Source organism: Embiotoca jacksoni, unplaced genomic scaffold, assembly GCF_022577435.1.
Source record: "Embiotoca jacksoni isolate LCO1_2020_lvr unplaced genomic scaffold, fEmbJac1.0.p SCAF_16, whole genome shotgun sequence".
In the NCBI taxonomy this organism is placed as follows: domain Eukaryota; kingdom Metazoa; phylum Chordata; class Actinopteri; family Embiotocidae; genus Embiotoca; species Embiotoca jacksoni.
This window is the reverse complement of record NW_027185296.1, coordinates 4,137,501-4,154,504: the sequence shown is the minus strand read 5'-3', so window position 1 is coordinate 4,154,504 and position 17,004 is coordinate 4,137,501. Positions and strand designations below refer to the sequence as shown.

At 41.9% G+C, this 17,004-nt stretch overlaps 1 protein-coding gene across 1 annotated transcript in view; it reads right to left on the bottom strand.

The window, feature by feature from the left end:
• The window catches only part of trabd2b (TraB domain containing 2B), a 64,737-nt gene extending 59,792 nt beyond the window's left edge, over positions 1 to 4,945 (bottom strand). The window contains exons 1-2 of the mRNA XM_069150320.1: positions 4,585 to 4,945; positions 1,358 to 1,927 (exon numbers count right to left, since the gene is read on the bottom strand). Coding sequence (XP_069006421.1) covers positions 1,358 to 1,927; positions 4,585 to 4,698 — 684 coding nt within the window. The 5' untranslated portion in view covers positions 4,699 to 4,945. The remainder of the gene's footprint in view (positions 1 to 1,357; positions 1,928 to 4,584) is intronic.
• Between the last annotated feature and the right edge of the window lie 12,059 nt (positions 4,946 to 17,004).

Here is a 17,004-nt window from a genome sequence, read left to right as displayed (position 1 = left end):
ATGGATCTTGAAGATTAAGGTAAAATGAAAATACTCCAGAAACAGGAACACTTTTGTCTAAAATTGGACTTGAGCTTCTGCTTAACCATGTTAGGATGTACAGTAATTCAAAGCAGTGTTGTTTTTAAGGTCAGTGTCTGCCACACTAAATGCAGATTAACATTAAATGCAGTTCGACTAAGACTACAAACATGAATATTTTAAGATAATAAGAAAAGAGCACATCTACAAAAACACTGCAAAGTCCTTGTAAAGGCATTAGCACTTGTCCTCTTCATTACTGAGAAACCCGGCGTGCCTTGCCTGGCTTATTTCTAGGGGCAGTAAAGCTCTCAGGCATGTGGAGGGCAATGCACTGCGACTTTGACAGCGTAGTTAGGAGGTGATGATGAAAGAGGAGAGGCTGGGAGCCCACTGCCTCTCAAATTAGCTCCCGGAGCCCTCCGTCCTGTCACATGGAAGTTCAGGCCCTCGCAGATTCTGTTGCAGCGCACTGTGTATGTGCCTGTACGGATCTTTGCACGCTTGCAGTGTGCCTTTGTGTGTGGTATGCCGTATATGCAAAGCACATGTGTTAGGTTGTGAGTGCTTTTACTTTTTTCCTCCTCAATTTAGATCTAAGGTTGTATTTGGACATAAAATAGAACAGAGCATCTTCTTCTTTATCCCAAATTTTCCTGCGACCTCCCACAGCTTGAAACATTTTCTCCAGCCTCCACATTAAGTCACCTCCAGCGGACTAATTCTTCAAATAGATGCACATTCCCTTCTTTTTTTTTACCATCATACTAGAAATGAAAGCTGGAAATACTCCCCATGTTTTGCTAATCAAGGAATTAGGCTATTTCGCTCATCTTTCAGTCTCCATTACGAGCCCAGCGATACCACGCCGAGCCAGACAGACAGTCTGCATTAACGTAAGAGAAAGCTCTCTGTTCATCTAACCTTCTTTAATCTGTTTTCGTGTGCATTGCTCAGCCTGACACCCTTTCTGCAGAGTCAGCTGGTGAGCGTGTTTGTTCAGCGAAGTGGAAGGACATCCATAACTGTAAAGCTGTCTCCAGCAGATGGGTTTTAATCACTTCTTTCTGCTTATACCGTCCTCTCCCACATTCTGTTTCTTCCAGAGAAGGTGCAACAACCAAAATCTGTGCATACACTTAAGTTTTACTGTGGATTATAAAGTTAGGATTGCTTGTCTTTAGAGGTGCTTTTACTCCCGGCAGAAGGATAAGAAGGATACACAAACTTAGGATCTGCTCATGCCCCTTCTAGGCCTGGCATGTCTTTGCAATTCCTCCAGCTGTGTACACACATGGAATCAAAGGCAAAAGCAAACATCATTTCATCCTCTTACCTGAGAGAAGTTGAGCCCGTTGAGGGGGTGACACTGCTCCTCTACCCGCTCCACTGCCCCCGTCATCTTCCCCATCCGCTCAGCCTCCTGAGCCAAGAACAGGTCCAGCACCGGCGTCCCTCTGGACCGGACGTCCCACTCCGTCAGGGAGTTGACCATCAGCATCACCCACACAGGCCTCTTCCTCTCCCAGTTCCCCGCAATAGCATTGAACAGGTAGTCAGCATACAGGCCGCGGCCTCGCTGGTCAGCAGTCATCCAGTGGGGCATCATGTGTCTGACGTAGTCCAGGTGGTGTTTGAGGCGGCGGTACAAGTCTCGAGGTAGCAGCGTCTGCAGGTTCTCTCCGTGGGGCAGGAGCTGGCAGCTAGTCAGCTTGGAGATGGTCAGCGGGTCAGTAAGGTCCAGCTCAAAGAAAACATTGTTGCTGTTGTGGAAAGCCTGCTTGGAGCTGTTGGGGATGAAGTCCCAGACGCGGGTGTAGGGCACGTGGATGGTACCAAATAAGTAGGAAGGTGGTTGAGGAGGTGGACGCTTTACTCTCCACAGGAATGAGTTCATGTCACTTTGCTAAAGAAAAGGCAGAGGAAGAAGGGGAGGAAAAAAAATAAGATGGATGCAAGATTTTGTGAAGAAAAGGAAACAAAATACCAGAACAATCATGTTAGAGCAATTCAACTTGTCTTCAAACTGAAGCTGACACATTTTTCCTCTATTGTGGTTTACTGGCTCATGGGCTCGGGTCAACAAGTTAAAGATTGAAATACCATTTTGAAATGACGGCAGGGGAAGTATGAAGTCTAGTCAGCCTGGGGCTGAGCTGCAAGGGCTTGCTGCTCTGGTGCAGGCAGGGAGTTTATAGAGGGGCCTTCTGCGCTGTAAACAGACCCCCGTGTATTGTTGAGGTGCATACCTCAGTTGCCAAAGCCTCTTTCGGCATGGGAAGCATTTTCAAGGCTGCAGTGCAAATATACTACACTGGAGCTCATAAAAACCAAAACCTGAAAGAAACCTGCGTCTCCACTCTGACCTCACTGTGATGCTTTTGTTTGTGAAAGTTTTTACACCAAGCGGGGAGACGTGATGCTGACAGCTTTAAGTGCAGCACTGTTTTCGTTACAGGAAGCGTTTGTCTGCTGCGGTTATCTTTATGGAAAACAATGTCACGATGGAAATGAAATAATCACACTCATTCTAAATGAGCATAAGGCTCTATTGCATTGAAAATATGTTTCTTATTAAGGGCTCTGCAAATGTGCTGTGCATGTGCTATGACTTGGATGTTGGCATTACTCAAATATGAAAAAAAAAATTTGCTTTTATAAACAATATCAAACTTCTGGCTTCTGAGGTCAGGCGTAATCAGGCATTTGAGGGATGAAATCCATTACTGTAAAATAAAGTTATTCTTAGAAAATGTTTACTTCAAGAATTTAATCAAGATTTCCTTCTGCCGTGCTCCAGTTATGTTGCGCTCTGCCAATGCTGGCTTTGTCACTTCAACTTTTCAAATAGCAGCAAGAAACGAGTGAAGTGGTTTGGTTAGATGCTCTTTTATCATCATAATTAATTGTGATGAACATGCAGTAACTTCTGGCACATTTCCCTGCTAGACAAAATAAATCAAAAATACTATATTTAATTTCAGGCAGCGTTTAGTCTTTGCAATGTTTAAATGGAGTTTGTTTTCTAATTACATTTTCACATTGGCTGGGCCCATATACCCGACACCGCAGGCGAACAGGAGAGGTTTGGACGGCTTTAGATGCATTAGTGTATTCTCCATCATATTTTCAAGATAACTAATAGAGCATTTTTGCACGTGTAGCATCGTTAACGTGTAAATGCACCGCTTAGGCCCTCTCGTAAATGCTGACTTTTCGACATGGAAAGTGTGGTCATGCTCGTCTTAAGTCCTGACGATGAGATCCGTTGTGCTATAAGGCAGCTCGGACTTTTTCTGGAGAGCCTTGACGCGCAGCGCTCCTTTTTATGAGGGTAATTACTCTTAACAGAAAACAGAGACCACTGTACTGACGCATTACAAATCACACGGAGCCTTCAGTGATATATCCACATGCAGGACATAAGGCACTTATGAAACAAAAGTCTGTGATTTCTAAACGTGCCTTAATCATATCCTCAATCACAGGCTCACTCAAGGGCAAAAACTGTCATTGCTATTTAAATATCAGCCATTTTCTGAGGTCATGTATTTGTCTAGTTTTGGGGTTTTCTCTCCAGCAGGATATGATTTCTGCAGTCATGCAGGAATCATTAACTTTTTAGCCCCCGTTTTTACCTCGAAAGTCCATGCAGCGTGAGGCCGATGGACGGACGGACAGGGGCAGTAACTGAGCTGGAGGATGTCTGCTTTGCTCCGCTCCGCTCAGCTGCACCTCCTCACTTTACGAGTTCAAGCCACATCCATAATTTTACCAATATGCCCCGATAAGGGCTTTTAATAGGCCGAGTGTTGTGCTGAAACACGATTACGTCTGAAAGGTCAATGAAACTTTCCCAAATGAAGTCAAGTCACCCGTGGGTGTTCCCCACTTTGCGTTTGTCACATAAACAGCCATAACGTTGGCGCGCGGCAACAGTTGCTCTTGGCAGCTTGCTTCATTTTTAAGTCCCTGATCTATGATATTTTCTGCGGCAGAAATACCTGGAAAAGACGGTGTTTAATCATCGAGCTTAGCTTAATATTATTACGATATTATGGTTATTATTATTATTATTATTATTATTATTATTATTATTATTATGCTTTTATCTGGGAAAACATTTATCTTTCAATATAACTTTTTTGCTTTCACAGTTAATTTAAAAAAATAAATAATCACATTTTACTTCAGTTATGTTTTATTGATAAATAATATTCCCTTGTAAAATTATAAAGATTAGAGGCTTTGACCTTATCAAAGACAAATGTATAAGGCACAAATATAGCCAATACATGATAAACCATGTGACCTCCTGCGTAATGTCTTCTTCCAAACTTTACGCTTAAGTTTAGCTTCACTCTTATCAAATTGAAAGAAAAGTTCAGGATGACTCTGACAACAAGTGTCACAGATGTGTAAAGGTGTCACTTTGTTCGGTCGGCTAAATAATAAACTTTTTCGGGGTCAAATCTTACAGCAAGTTGTGTATCATGTGATTCGCACCTATCCAGGGAGAAATGGGGTGTATCTGACTTGACAAAGCGCCCCAACACGACTTACCGACTTCGGTGCGTCGCACTGCCTCGGTCTGCCCGGTCGGTCTGCGCCCCAGGGTGCCACGGTTTGCAGCAGAGCGCTCAGGAAGACCCAGCTGAATCCCGGCGGAAAGACCATCGTGTCGAGGTGACAGGACACTTGTGACAGTCAGTTCTTAGATGATTTTTGTCTCTCCAAACCCCGTGTTCTCTCCTCACTGCCCTTTCACCGTTTCCTTTGAAGTAAAAAAAAAAAAAAAAAAACGTTATCGGTGGCCTCTGGGCTCACATGTGCTGCTGGGCTGGAGGACCATTCCGCCTCTTCGCCATTCCCGACGCGCTCCGCTTCTTAGTTTGTGTCGTTTCACTTTCAGAAACTTTACTTGTCTCCAACTCGCCCGCAGTCCTGAAGCCGGAGTTTAAAAACTTTTTGGAGAGTTTGCGCTCCGCGAGTTTGGTGCGTCTTGAGTGGGAGAAAGGGAGGTGGGACGATCTGAGTACCCCCACCCTACCCCAACACACACACAAAGTATACTCACATCCCAGCTTCTTTTTAAGAGGAGGGCAGATTCAAAGAGGGATGACAGGTTAGCGCGAGTAAAGATCCTGAAGACAAACCTACAAAGAGTGCAGAGGGAAACGGCTGTTCTTATAATGGTCTCCAGTTAAAGTTACACTCAGCATGAAAGTTTCTGCATCATATTTTGATCTCCCCTGATATCTTCTGAAACTCATTAAGTAACAGTTAATCCATTGACCTTATTGAGCTTAATGGTATTCATGTTATATTCAGCAGGGGCTTATTATTTGCAGATGTTGATGGGAGTGCAGATTTACAGTCTCTACACTATATGGTTGTTGTATTTTCCTGTGAAAAACTCACCTCTTTCTATATGTGTCCTTGTACAAACATACAATATGACTGGCTGTGTGCACCTCTTTATTTTCAGGAATCTGTCACAGTAATGCAGAGCCTGGAGGGCAGGTGGTGACCAGTGCTGGCAGCCCGGAGGTTTGTTTGGTTTGGTTTTCAGCAGAGTCATTACTAAGATTGTTAATGAACAATATTTCAAATGTTGTCATGTGCTTCCTCTTCAGTAGGATTACATTTATCTCTCCCTGTTTGACAAGCCTGCAGCAATACATTTTTAAGGGGGGGGGGGGTCTTGTTGAGTCAGATGGTCTCTGACTTTATATGCATGATTAATGGTCACAAATAAACAGGTCCGGGTAAGGACAACTGTGAGAAGTGTTTTATTTATTTTCAGTCAGGCGCTCTTCTTAAGATGTATATTATTCATGATGTGGAGCAGGCGGATCCGCTCGTGTTGAGAGAAAGTGGCCCCTCTCTGTGCAGGCCGCGATGTCAACGCTCCACTACTCTGCTATGACCTCAGTTATTGTCCAAGTGGCAGACAGCGTGACAGAATCAAGTAGTGGAAATTTATCATGGGGGGTAGGAGTAGGATAGGGGGGGAGGGGGGGGGACCCCCTTGAACAAGTGGCACCAGGGCCCCTCCCTGCAGGCTAGCGGCAGACAGACCTCAGACAAGCCACTCTTTGTCCTCGGCTATGTTCTCCCCTCCTCTCCACTCCAGTGTTCACTTCTGGGCAGCTCCGACTGTCCCTCTGCGCCCTCATTGTATTTTCCATTCAGATGAGGCAGATTGAGCGTTCCTGCTAAGGCTCTTTGATCAGTTTGTCTTTTAACACAGTTTCACGTTGTAAAACTGTGACACTTCTGCCCTTTGACTCTTGACTCTGACTGCTTTCACTGGCTGCCATTTATCAGGATTTTAAAAATCTGAAAGGCAGAAAAGTCAATATTTCTTTGTTTATGCATCTGCACAATGGTTCACTCAGATGTTTTCAGATGTATAAAGCAGCACATTAAGGAATAACACAACAGAACCATATTGATTTAATATAGTCTTTATAACCTTCTGCTTCTCCCCTCTGTGGCTCTTGCTCAGAGACAGGTGTGGGATTCCAGTTAGCAGTTTCATCTGGCCACCTGTGGACTCCAGTACCTGCTTTAACCGCACCTTGCAGAAGAAGGCTTCTCTTTGAAGGAGCTTTTCACATTCTTGGCCGGTTAGAAGAGGGCTTATGAGCGGCTGGCTGCAGGAGATTCCTGGCTTGGGGCCAGCGCTTACAGCATGGTGCACATATAGATGGGGACGAAAGAAGACTTTAAAGTTAATGTTCTGCTAGCAGATCGCAGAAACGCTTGCTTACAGAGCGCACATCTGGGCAGGCGTTACAGAGGGAAGGAGACAGGAGAGGGAGAGATGGAGACCCCACTCCTGTGTGCTCTGAAGGTATTCTTGAAATATGAAAGTGTATCTGCAATTGAACCCTGTTAATATGCTTTCCAGCACTTTCACTGGCTTTGCATATTTCCCTTGAATATGTGTATTACATACAGCATGGACAAAGAAAGAGGAAAGCACACATGGCGGGAGGGAGTGAGAGTGGATTGTTAATGTCTGTGGCCCTGCTGCTCTGAGGATCCTGTGTCTACTTGTCCTTGTGGCTCTACGGCTGCCTGTCTGTCTGATGTTGTGCAGAAGTCTTGCCACAAAACCCCCAATATTAACTCACTGCCTCTGCCTTGGCACAATTACTTGTCTTTTGGCATGTAATGCTAGAGATATTACATCTTTTACTACTAATGCTACACACCACATGAAAAAGAAACATCCATCACTGAACTGTTACTGTTCAGAGAATGGAGGCTGCATGTGCAAACTGTTTTGTTTACCATGCACACAGAGACCCCTAGTGGTGAGAGGGAGAACAAATAGTACACAGTGTGGACAAAGGTAAGGGGGACAGGGTGAGATGGTTGACCTGAGGGCAGAAAGATAGCGCTTCAAAGAAAATGTGGGTATGAGGGATATGAAGGAGTGGCTTGTAGCTTCAAGCAGCCATACTTCAGAGACAGACTGTCAGACTGACAGCTAGGGCCACACTAAACACTCTCTGTCTGTCTCTCACTGTCTCTTTCTAATGTCTCTGCTCTCAGCTGGACTACACACACACACACACACACACACACACACACCCTCCGCTCCCTCCACCCGTCTCTTGCTCGGGCTCCAATATCCTCTGTCCTGCTTTGAAGATGTCAAGAAATAATATTGACTGAGTCTCTGCTGAACTGTTATTGTGGTTTCCCTTTCCGGACGTCCTGAAAAAGGGGGGGTAAAAGGAAAGGGTAGGAGGTGGTAGAAAAGAAGGAGGACAATGTTATGGGACGGAATATATCAAAGAATACCAGAGGGGGGTCCAAAATGTTTCTGTTTAAGCCAGGCAGGAGAGGTAGAGATTAGTGGGAGAAAGCTACATCTACTAAAGTCTTCCATCTTCTGTAGTATCTATGTTTGTTTGGTCATGATAATTGTTGCCACTGTCTGTAGGATAAATGGTTTGTAGTGACAGCCTGTCTATGTTAAGTTGTTTTTCCCCCCAGTCGGTGCAGTGACGTCTCCTAAGGCACGTCAGCACGTGCAGTGGATAGCTATCTGTCTATCTTCATCATCCAGAATGAGCAAAAAGCAGGAGGAAAGATGAGAGGAAGAGATAAAATGACAGGGGTCACAGTCAGGGTTGTTTTTCTAGAAGCAGCGTCTCATATCAGCTCTTTTTAAACATCTGTCAATGTTTTGGGGTGAAGTAAGGAAAGTAGGGACATGGATCTGAGTTAAAGGGATTACTATCTATAGTATAGTGATTAAACTCATTGAGTTTAGACAGGCCAGAGGTGGTCTTACATAGATGTGATGGGGTATGGACAATTAGCCAATCAGCACAACTCAAAGACTTTCATATACAACAAATCAAACAGCAACAGGTCTAGTTTTTTTTTTTAAGCAATTCTGTTTTATTTCATTGTATTTCAAGATGTACCCACTTGCTTTTTGCATGAACCATTTACTAAGGCAATGACAAGTGTGTGGGACTGCTGTAAATGTATGCATGTAATATACTCATGCATATCCTTTCAAAGCTAGAGATTAAAGGAATCGTTCAACAATTTGAAAAATATGTTTATTTGCGTTCTGAGAGTTGGATGAGAAAATACCACTCTTTCCATTGTATATACGGCTGTAGCCAGCAGCTGTAGACTGTTTCCACTTATTTGTGTCAAACTAAATGGCTGTTGGCTCTTGCTTCACATTACCAGGCAGATACTGAGGGTGATATTCATCGTCTCATCTAACCATCATCAAGCAAGGAAATAAGCATATTTCCCAAAATGTCAAACTGCCTCTTCAAAGGAAAAACTTACGGAAAAACAAATGCTTCCAATTTCTATTTAAATTGTTTGATGATCTGAAGATTATTTAAATCATCATCTGGGTGATTTTGGATCAACGTGTAGGTGAGCACCCTCTCCATTACCGTCATCAAAACATCAAACAAGATTCTTTAGGCGAATCTAACCGCATGGATATTGAAGCTGTTTTGACACCTGGTGGTGGCCTCACACACCTTACACACAAACACACTCCATGTCGAGGTTTTCTATACATGTCGATGACACTCCATTATCAAAATACTGCTGCAAACATTGTGGAAATGGCTCCTGTCTCGAGATTTTAGTCAAGCAAAAGTTTTGATAATTACATGTATTTTTTGTTCTCTTTGTATACATAATGCACGCACATACTGACTCTCCTGACAGAGAGGCATACCTCGTGTTTGTTTTGTAGAGCCTGTAATGCTCTCACATCAAAGGCTCGGCTGGCAAAGTCCCCCCATGATGCACTGGGCTCTCTCCCACTGATCATTGGCATTGTGAGTAATTGTATTATCCACATCCGGAACCCCCCTGCTATCTTCCCTCTCTTTCTGCCCCATTTACCCCTGAGAGCCAAAGCAGAAGAGGTGGAGCAGTGAAAAGGCTCCTCCTGCTGTTTAGCAGATCTACCTTTTGGCTATTTGAATGGTAAAAGAATAAGATATGGAGGAGTAATGATGTTTCCCCTCTTGTCTTTTCAACAGCAATAGTGGTGCTGCTACACATCTCAGCGCTGCACAATAGATGCTATTGATATCATAATATTATGGAAATACGATATATATATATATATATATATATCACTGATGTTAGTCTCTATAATACTGTTGTTGTTCATTGTCAATGTCCTGTTTGTGGTTACTTTATGCAGGGGTTCAACACAGGCTCCCAATGCCAAATAAGGCCTTTTGCTTTGACTGGGGAACACAGAATAAACAGCATGTGTTATGATACCATTAAATCAAAGCCTCTGGTCTGTACTGGTGTGCAGGCACCACACATGAATTCCGGCCTCAAGGATCAGATGAGCTCCTCTGTAAGTCGACAAAAATCGCAATTTGGACTTGACCTTCTTTTGAAGACGGTCAGGTGCTCTAATAAGGTTCTTTGAAGATTATCTTATGGTCCGAGGTGCTTTAATGCCACATGTATAGTAAATTCATGCCATCAAAGTGAGAAGATATCATGCTTACAGGTCATCAAAGAAGGCAAAGCGTTGCTTTAACCACTGTCTGCCCAGGTTTTTCTACACACTGCTCTTCCTAGCTTCTGGGAGTTTAAAAAGAAAAGAAAGAAATCTTGTGTTTTCATATCCAAAGTTTCTTTGGTGTCTTGCACATCTCTGTCTGTGGTCATGCTGCATGCCTGCTGCTGCTGTGGCCTACGTCAGTTAGACTTGTGTTTGAGGGGGCAGACTTTAGTCATCGGCCGTCTACAGCTTTGTTTGACCACATCTGTGAAGGTAGGTGTCCAAAATACCACACAGAAGTGTGTACCTGGCTGGTTTAGACAGACATGTGGCTTGAATATGTGTTTGAAAGTATAAAAACACCTCTCTCCAGACTGGCTTCTTTTGGGTCAGACTGGACCCAAGAAAAGGTTAAAACACATCTTGACTCAGCGAGCCTGAGAACCATAGGGTACCTTCACAGATAAAAGCTCTTTGATCGCTGCGATTTATAAAAGTGGACTTCAGTAGCGAGGTCAGAGCCAGGTTGTGGGAGAGAAAGTCTGAATAATGTGAAAGCCTCCCCCTTATTTTTTCCAGTGTGCATATAATATTGTTTTGGTAACAGAATATGACATTTCATGCTTCCTCTCTATCATCTGTTCTTTTCTGAGTCTGTGTTTCTTCCCTCCCACATCTCCTTTGGTTTTCAGCTCTGTTTATTTTCAAGATCAATGCGCGGTTCCGTAACGCTTGGCCGGTCTGCTCCTGCAAAAACCCAGAGGCTTAAGTTCATGTGTCGGCGTGGATATACATTCATCTAAATATGAGACATGAAGGAAGGAAGGAAGAGGTCGGAAAATGAGAAGAAAAGAAACACAAAAAGAAGAGGTGTTGATGGAAAGCATTTGATGTGAGGAGACGCAGGAAGGCCATAGAGGGAGATGATTGGGTCTGATTGATGACTCTGTATTGATGCAACACAGACATATTTATTGCTTTAAAGGGCATATTTCAAGTGTCTACAATTATTGGTTTGTGGAAAGAGAGCAGAGGAGGAGGAGGAGGAGGAGGGCTCTTTAAAGATCTGTCTCCATAATAACAATGTGGCTATGGACTCAGATAAACACACACACATAGACATTAATACATAAATGTAAACATACCCCAGACTTCTCTCTGCTCTCTGGGCTTCATTCCTGCAGCTACTCTTCACTCACACATAGAGCTGTTCCCGTGGCTGACAGGGAGCAGTGGAGCTGTCAACAGGCCCACAGCCTGTCGAGAGGCAGGCCGAGCTACCACGCTTCACACACTTCCCCACTCACCGACATAAACACTGATCCATACGCGCACACACAGTTGAAACATGTCAAACAGCATGGCTTCCATGACAAAATACACACAAACACACGCTAGAGGGTCAGAGGGAACGCATTAAGCTGCATGGCTTGCATGCCTGAACTGTAAAGCACACAAAGAACAGAGACACATTAAACAGCATGACCCTTATGACTGAATACACAAACACACATGTACACACACACACACACACACACGCACACACACACACACACACACACACACACACACACACACACACACACACACACACACACACACACAGACAAATATACAAACACTTCTCCAAGGAAAGGTCCACAGAGGTAATTTTCTGCTTCTTCAGCTGATCCTGAACATGTGTCCCGGTTTATACTGAAATCTACTGTTAAGAGACTGAAAAAAGAAAATACACCAGCTTTTCCTCTTCCTTCATTTCTAGATTTATTTATGACCCTGCCTGAAGCTCTGTTTGAGCTTCCATGAGATGTGTGAATGTTGTGCTGCTGTGTGGGCGTACAATAATATCACTAACCGTTTCAATGTGTCGGGCAGATGCTAATTTCAGCACAAAACATTGTCCCAGATTTGTTTTCAAAACAAGAATCATATTTTCAGATTGTAGTGAGCAAAGACTCTCGTGAACGTGCTTTCTTTTAGCAAACTAGGCTGAGAGTATAGTTGGAGTGCAACACATCAATAACAACATGATGACAGCTTCCAGTCTCCACCTGGCCACACAGAAGATGAATTACAGCCTAAATTTGACAGTGCTCTGACACTCAGGTCCAAGTGGAGGGCAAACCAGCAGCCTTAATGACCCAGCAGGGACATCAGTAATGTGGGGGCAATACAAACTGTATCAGTAGACACATACTGTAACCTGCAAGCATTTGCCCATGTTTGTGATAGACTATGTTTAATATGGACAGTGAGAAATAGGACATGATTCAGTGACTGTGTTGCTGCTACAGTGTTCAGTTCTAATATAGTATCAATTTTAAGATAGGAGCAACCTGTTATATAAAGACTATACAGCAAGAACAGTGATGCTTGTACAAATGCTGGTTTTGTTTTATTGTTGTTTTTTTTGACAAGAGTGTACTCTGCCATCCAAGTGGCCTTAATGTCACTAAGCCAACATGCTCACAGTGAGAGTGCTGATATGTTGATGGTTGGCAGGTATCATGTTTGTATTACGGTCACCACCTGAAGGGAACATTGACAGTTTTTTTGTTATAGGTCATAAATGGAAATTAACTATTTGTCTTGATGATTTTATTAGTTAATCCTGCAAGTGTCTGTCTTCGATCTGTCCTCAATGTCAATGCAATGTATTTCTTGGTTGTTGAGGCATTTCATTAAAAAAAAAAAAAAAAAAAACTTAAAAAAAAAAAGGGTTAAAACGTACACTGCACTATGTAGAGTTCAGATCTCTGCAGCCGTAGTGAGAGAGTCGCTTGATCTATGAGCCGCAGCTGAGCCCAGCGTAGTCTACTGGGTTGAGGCACGCCACCATGATTAAAAGTCACATCTAAGCCAATGTGCCGGCCCCTCACTCACCATGCTGCACACGCCCAGAGATGACTGTGTTCTGTTTTGATATCGGAGGCTCTCAAATGAAGTTGACGGGGTAACATTTGCAAAGTAATCTGAGCACACAGGATACAGGAGTCTACTGTTCTTGTGAAATGGCGTTTGAATTTTGTCGCTCGTAAGTCTCTCTTTCTCTTCCTTCTCTCTGTTTGCTGCCGTTTTGGACATTTTCCAGCCACTCCAAATCAAATGATGCAGAAAGATGGAGATATTGTTGGCCACCCATATTTCTCCTGTTTACGCACATACCTTTTTTTTTATTATTATTATTATAAAACAATCTATTTAAATTATTTATGCTATCACTGTAGCAGTGCAGTCTGTGCAAGCAAAATGAATATGTCCATCAAAATTATGTTTGTTTGTTGTTTGTTGTCTGCTCTGAATTCATGTGGTTAAGTCTGAAAGTTCTGGATATGAATGTTGAGGGGCGTGTCATAAACAGAGTCAGCCAGCAGTGACTTATGTCTGAAGCACTAAAGGATTTCGAAATGTTAACCAATTTTAAAAGACCACAGGTACACTGCAAAACGTGTGGACCGAACCATATAAATAATCTCAGATTTAGATTTTAAATCTAGCTGGTCTTGTTTTTAGCATAAATTGATAATCTAGTGTTTTCTCAGGCAGATCACTTGACTCAATTCAATACATATCACTTACATATCCTTTTTGTGATAACTTGTTTCAAGTACTTCACCTGTATAAATTAATTTCCACTTAAATCAGTGATTTATTTTCATCTTCCTTGGCTTTCACTTTGTCAGTCTACTAAAATTAAGAATTTAATTAAGAATTATTCACTAAAATTCTGTGTATTTCGCTTGTTACTGTACTGTCTGATTTTAAGTAATTTGATGTAAAAAACAGCACTGTCCACTTATTTGAAACCTTTGAATACTCATCAACGCTAATTTATTTCTAGTCAGGAACCATTTTATTTTAAGATTTCCAGTCAAATTAACTGGCTGCGTGGACAGATAAATTCACTGGCATTAAGTCATTATCTCCTCGCACACACTCAATCAAGAAACACGACCACACACTTGGTGTTTATACTAAATGATTTCAGTGTGGTAATTCCAGGGACTTTAGATCTCAGAAACTTGTGTGATCAAACGTGACTTCAGAGAAAAAACAAGCATGGAGGCGGACTGTCATCGTCAGCTGGTTGCACTTGTTATTTATTGCTCTGAAAAATAAAATAGGTGAAAAAACTGGATGAAGTCATGTCTGAGAAGGCAGTATCAGAATGGTTTATACATTTTGTGGTGCGAGCTGGAAGTGAGCTTGAAAAATAAAGTTTTACTGTTCTTGCAGGGCTAGTGCAAGCTAACAGCTATAAGCCAACATTACTGTTGTTTGTATACAGGTGGAGAGGAGACAGAAACCTGTGATCATTAATTCAATTCATGTTCATTTATAATCACAACGCAAGTCATCTCAGGACACTTAACATAGAGGTCCTTACAACAGAACCATACAACATTAAAGACAGGAACACAATCCATCAATTCCCACGAGAGACAGTTAGGAGGAAAAAACTCTGCTTTAACAGGAAGAAAAACCTCAGACAGAACCAGACTCAGAGGTATGCGGTTATTTGCCTTGACTGGTTGGAGTGAGGGGAGAGGACAAGACAAATGAACAGCATAGTAATCTGGGATGATAAACTGTTAGTGGGGTTAGTAATTGCAGACCAGAAACATGCAGCTCCAGGATCAGAGATACCTGAAAACAAAAGCTGCATAGAGAGATAACAAACATTGAACCAAACTATGGGAAAGAGAAGACATGAAGTACATTGCTTGTAGCGCTTGTAGAAAGGTTGGTCAGCTCGCTCTCATTGGCAATTTCTACTTAATATTCCCTTGTACAGTAGTTCCTTTCACACTACAGGATTTTAAGTCCTCAAGGGACACAGATTCAGTCTGTAAACCCCTCACACTACTGGACCATTTATGCAGATCATTTCTTCAGATCAGCCTCATATGAAATGCGCCCATGATTGCTGGGAGGGACGAATCAGAACCAAAATTGGCCCAGTTGTCCTCTAGTGTTGCTCCAGCTTGCAGGAATAATGTCTCAGAAGACAAACATGGCTTGTTGTCAACGACGCTGCTTTGCATACAGAAGAGGAAGATAACAATGGCAGAGTGATGTGACTTGAGCAAAAGGACTCACACTGTCAGCAGACCAGTTCATAACAAGAGATTTTGCAACAGCAATAACCAAAATGTTTGGTCAGAAGTTACAACTTCACTGTTTTGAACAGACATTTAAACCACAGTAAAATTATATTGACCATTTGGTGACAACATTGTTTAATCGTGTTCCAAGGCTTTGTATGTTTCAACTCATTAAAGCAATAAATATTGAGCAATTTCCTAAATAAGTGCCTGATCAAAGGCAATTCTTTGCAGAATAAATGATACTGAGAACTGACTGTTTACACAGGGAAAATGATTCTGCTTTTACAAAAAGGTCGCTGAAATGAACAAAACGTTTTATAATCATCATCATTAAGTAGACTACATTCAAAATTCTGTTTACTTAACATTGTTGTATTTTTCATTCCTCAGTTCAGCCCCATAAAATGCCAATAACCCAGTGTGATGAAGGTAAATAAATGAAGGTATGATGAGTTTACTACTTCTACAAATCCTATTACTTCTGGACTATGAGTCCCATTTTTTACTCTATCATGAGAGTAATCATCATTAATATTTAATCATCATCGTTTAGTCTTCTGCCTGAGATCATCAGTTTCATCCCATCCTGTCTTCTACTGTTGCATCTCTTGCTCTCAGTGATCGCTCAGTTGCGGCCACAGAACATCTTTACTTTTGGTCTTTACTCTTTCCTTTCACATCCTGTGTGTGTTGTGACATCAAACGTTACACATAAAAGCCTTTCTGCAGCGCTGGGAAGGAATTTCTCTCCTGAAATGTGTTTCTCATTTCATGCTATTATCATATCACTGGACATGTCCACATGCAACTTTTTGTTTGGAGAGCCATGGATTCAGGCAGTAAATGAGCCACGGAGTCGGTAATTTGAGCTCTAATCCCACCGTAAGCCCCAACGGAGACTCAGCTGTTTGGTGGAAACATTTCCGAAGCCAGACATCATTTGGGGGGGAAGGAAAGTGAAGAAGATGTTGATAAAAATGACGGAATAATCCTAGAGTTCCTGTTTGTCTTGGCTTTGTTGGTTGCTATGTGACTGCAGGGTGTGTGGAAGACACAGAGACAGATAGAAATGTAGGAAAGACGTTTCTAATATAAGAAGGGAAGAACATTTAGAAAATTTGAGTATCACAGTTCCTGACTTTCTCTTCTGGCAAAGTATCGGAGAAGAAAACCTAAAATGGTAGTTGTTATCATAAATGCAGCACACTTTTTACATTTAGTAAACAGGGAGCCAAGTCAGGGCATTTTCTTTCATACTGTGATGTCAAGAACAATTTTATGAACAGTTTTATTTTTCTGTTTTTATACAGTCTGGCTGAAAAGGTGAACCAAAATGATAGACAGACTTTCTTCTGTAAAAGTATGTAACTTAACTTCCATCAAAGATTAAGTTTAGCAAATAGAAAGTAGAAAAATATAAATGTAATCTAAAGAAGTATAATCTTACTTGAATAATGATACAATCCAAACATTCTCTACTGAAGCTACCATATAAGAGTGAAAAGGTGAACAAATGAATTGCATATGTTTTTAAACTATTACAGTTATTTGAAACAAAATGTTGAAAACATTTAAATGTCGCTTGACAAACTAAACATTTTAAACATGATTTTGCACATTTGGATCAAATGCAGTTCATTTATTTCATTGGAAGTTCACCACATTTGAAAATAATTTCTCAGATTAAATATCACATTTGAAGAACATGGTGTTTTTTGGATCGCAGTGTATCCTCAGAGGGAGCTTTGTGTCAGAGGCCCCGCTGCCTTCACAGATAAATGGACCAGGAATGACTGTAGTTTGCAGGATTGTAAAAAATGAAGAAGTAATCTTTATGATGAA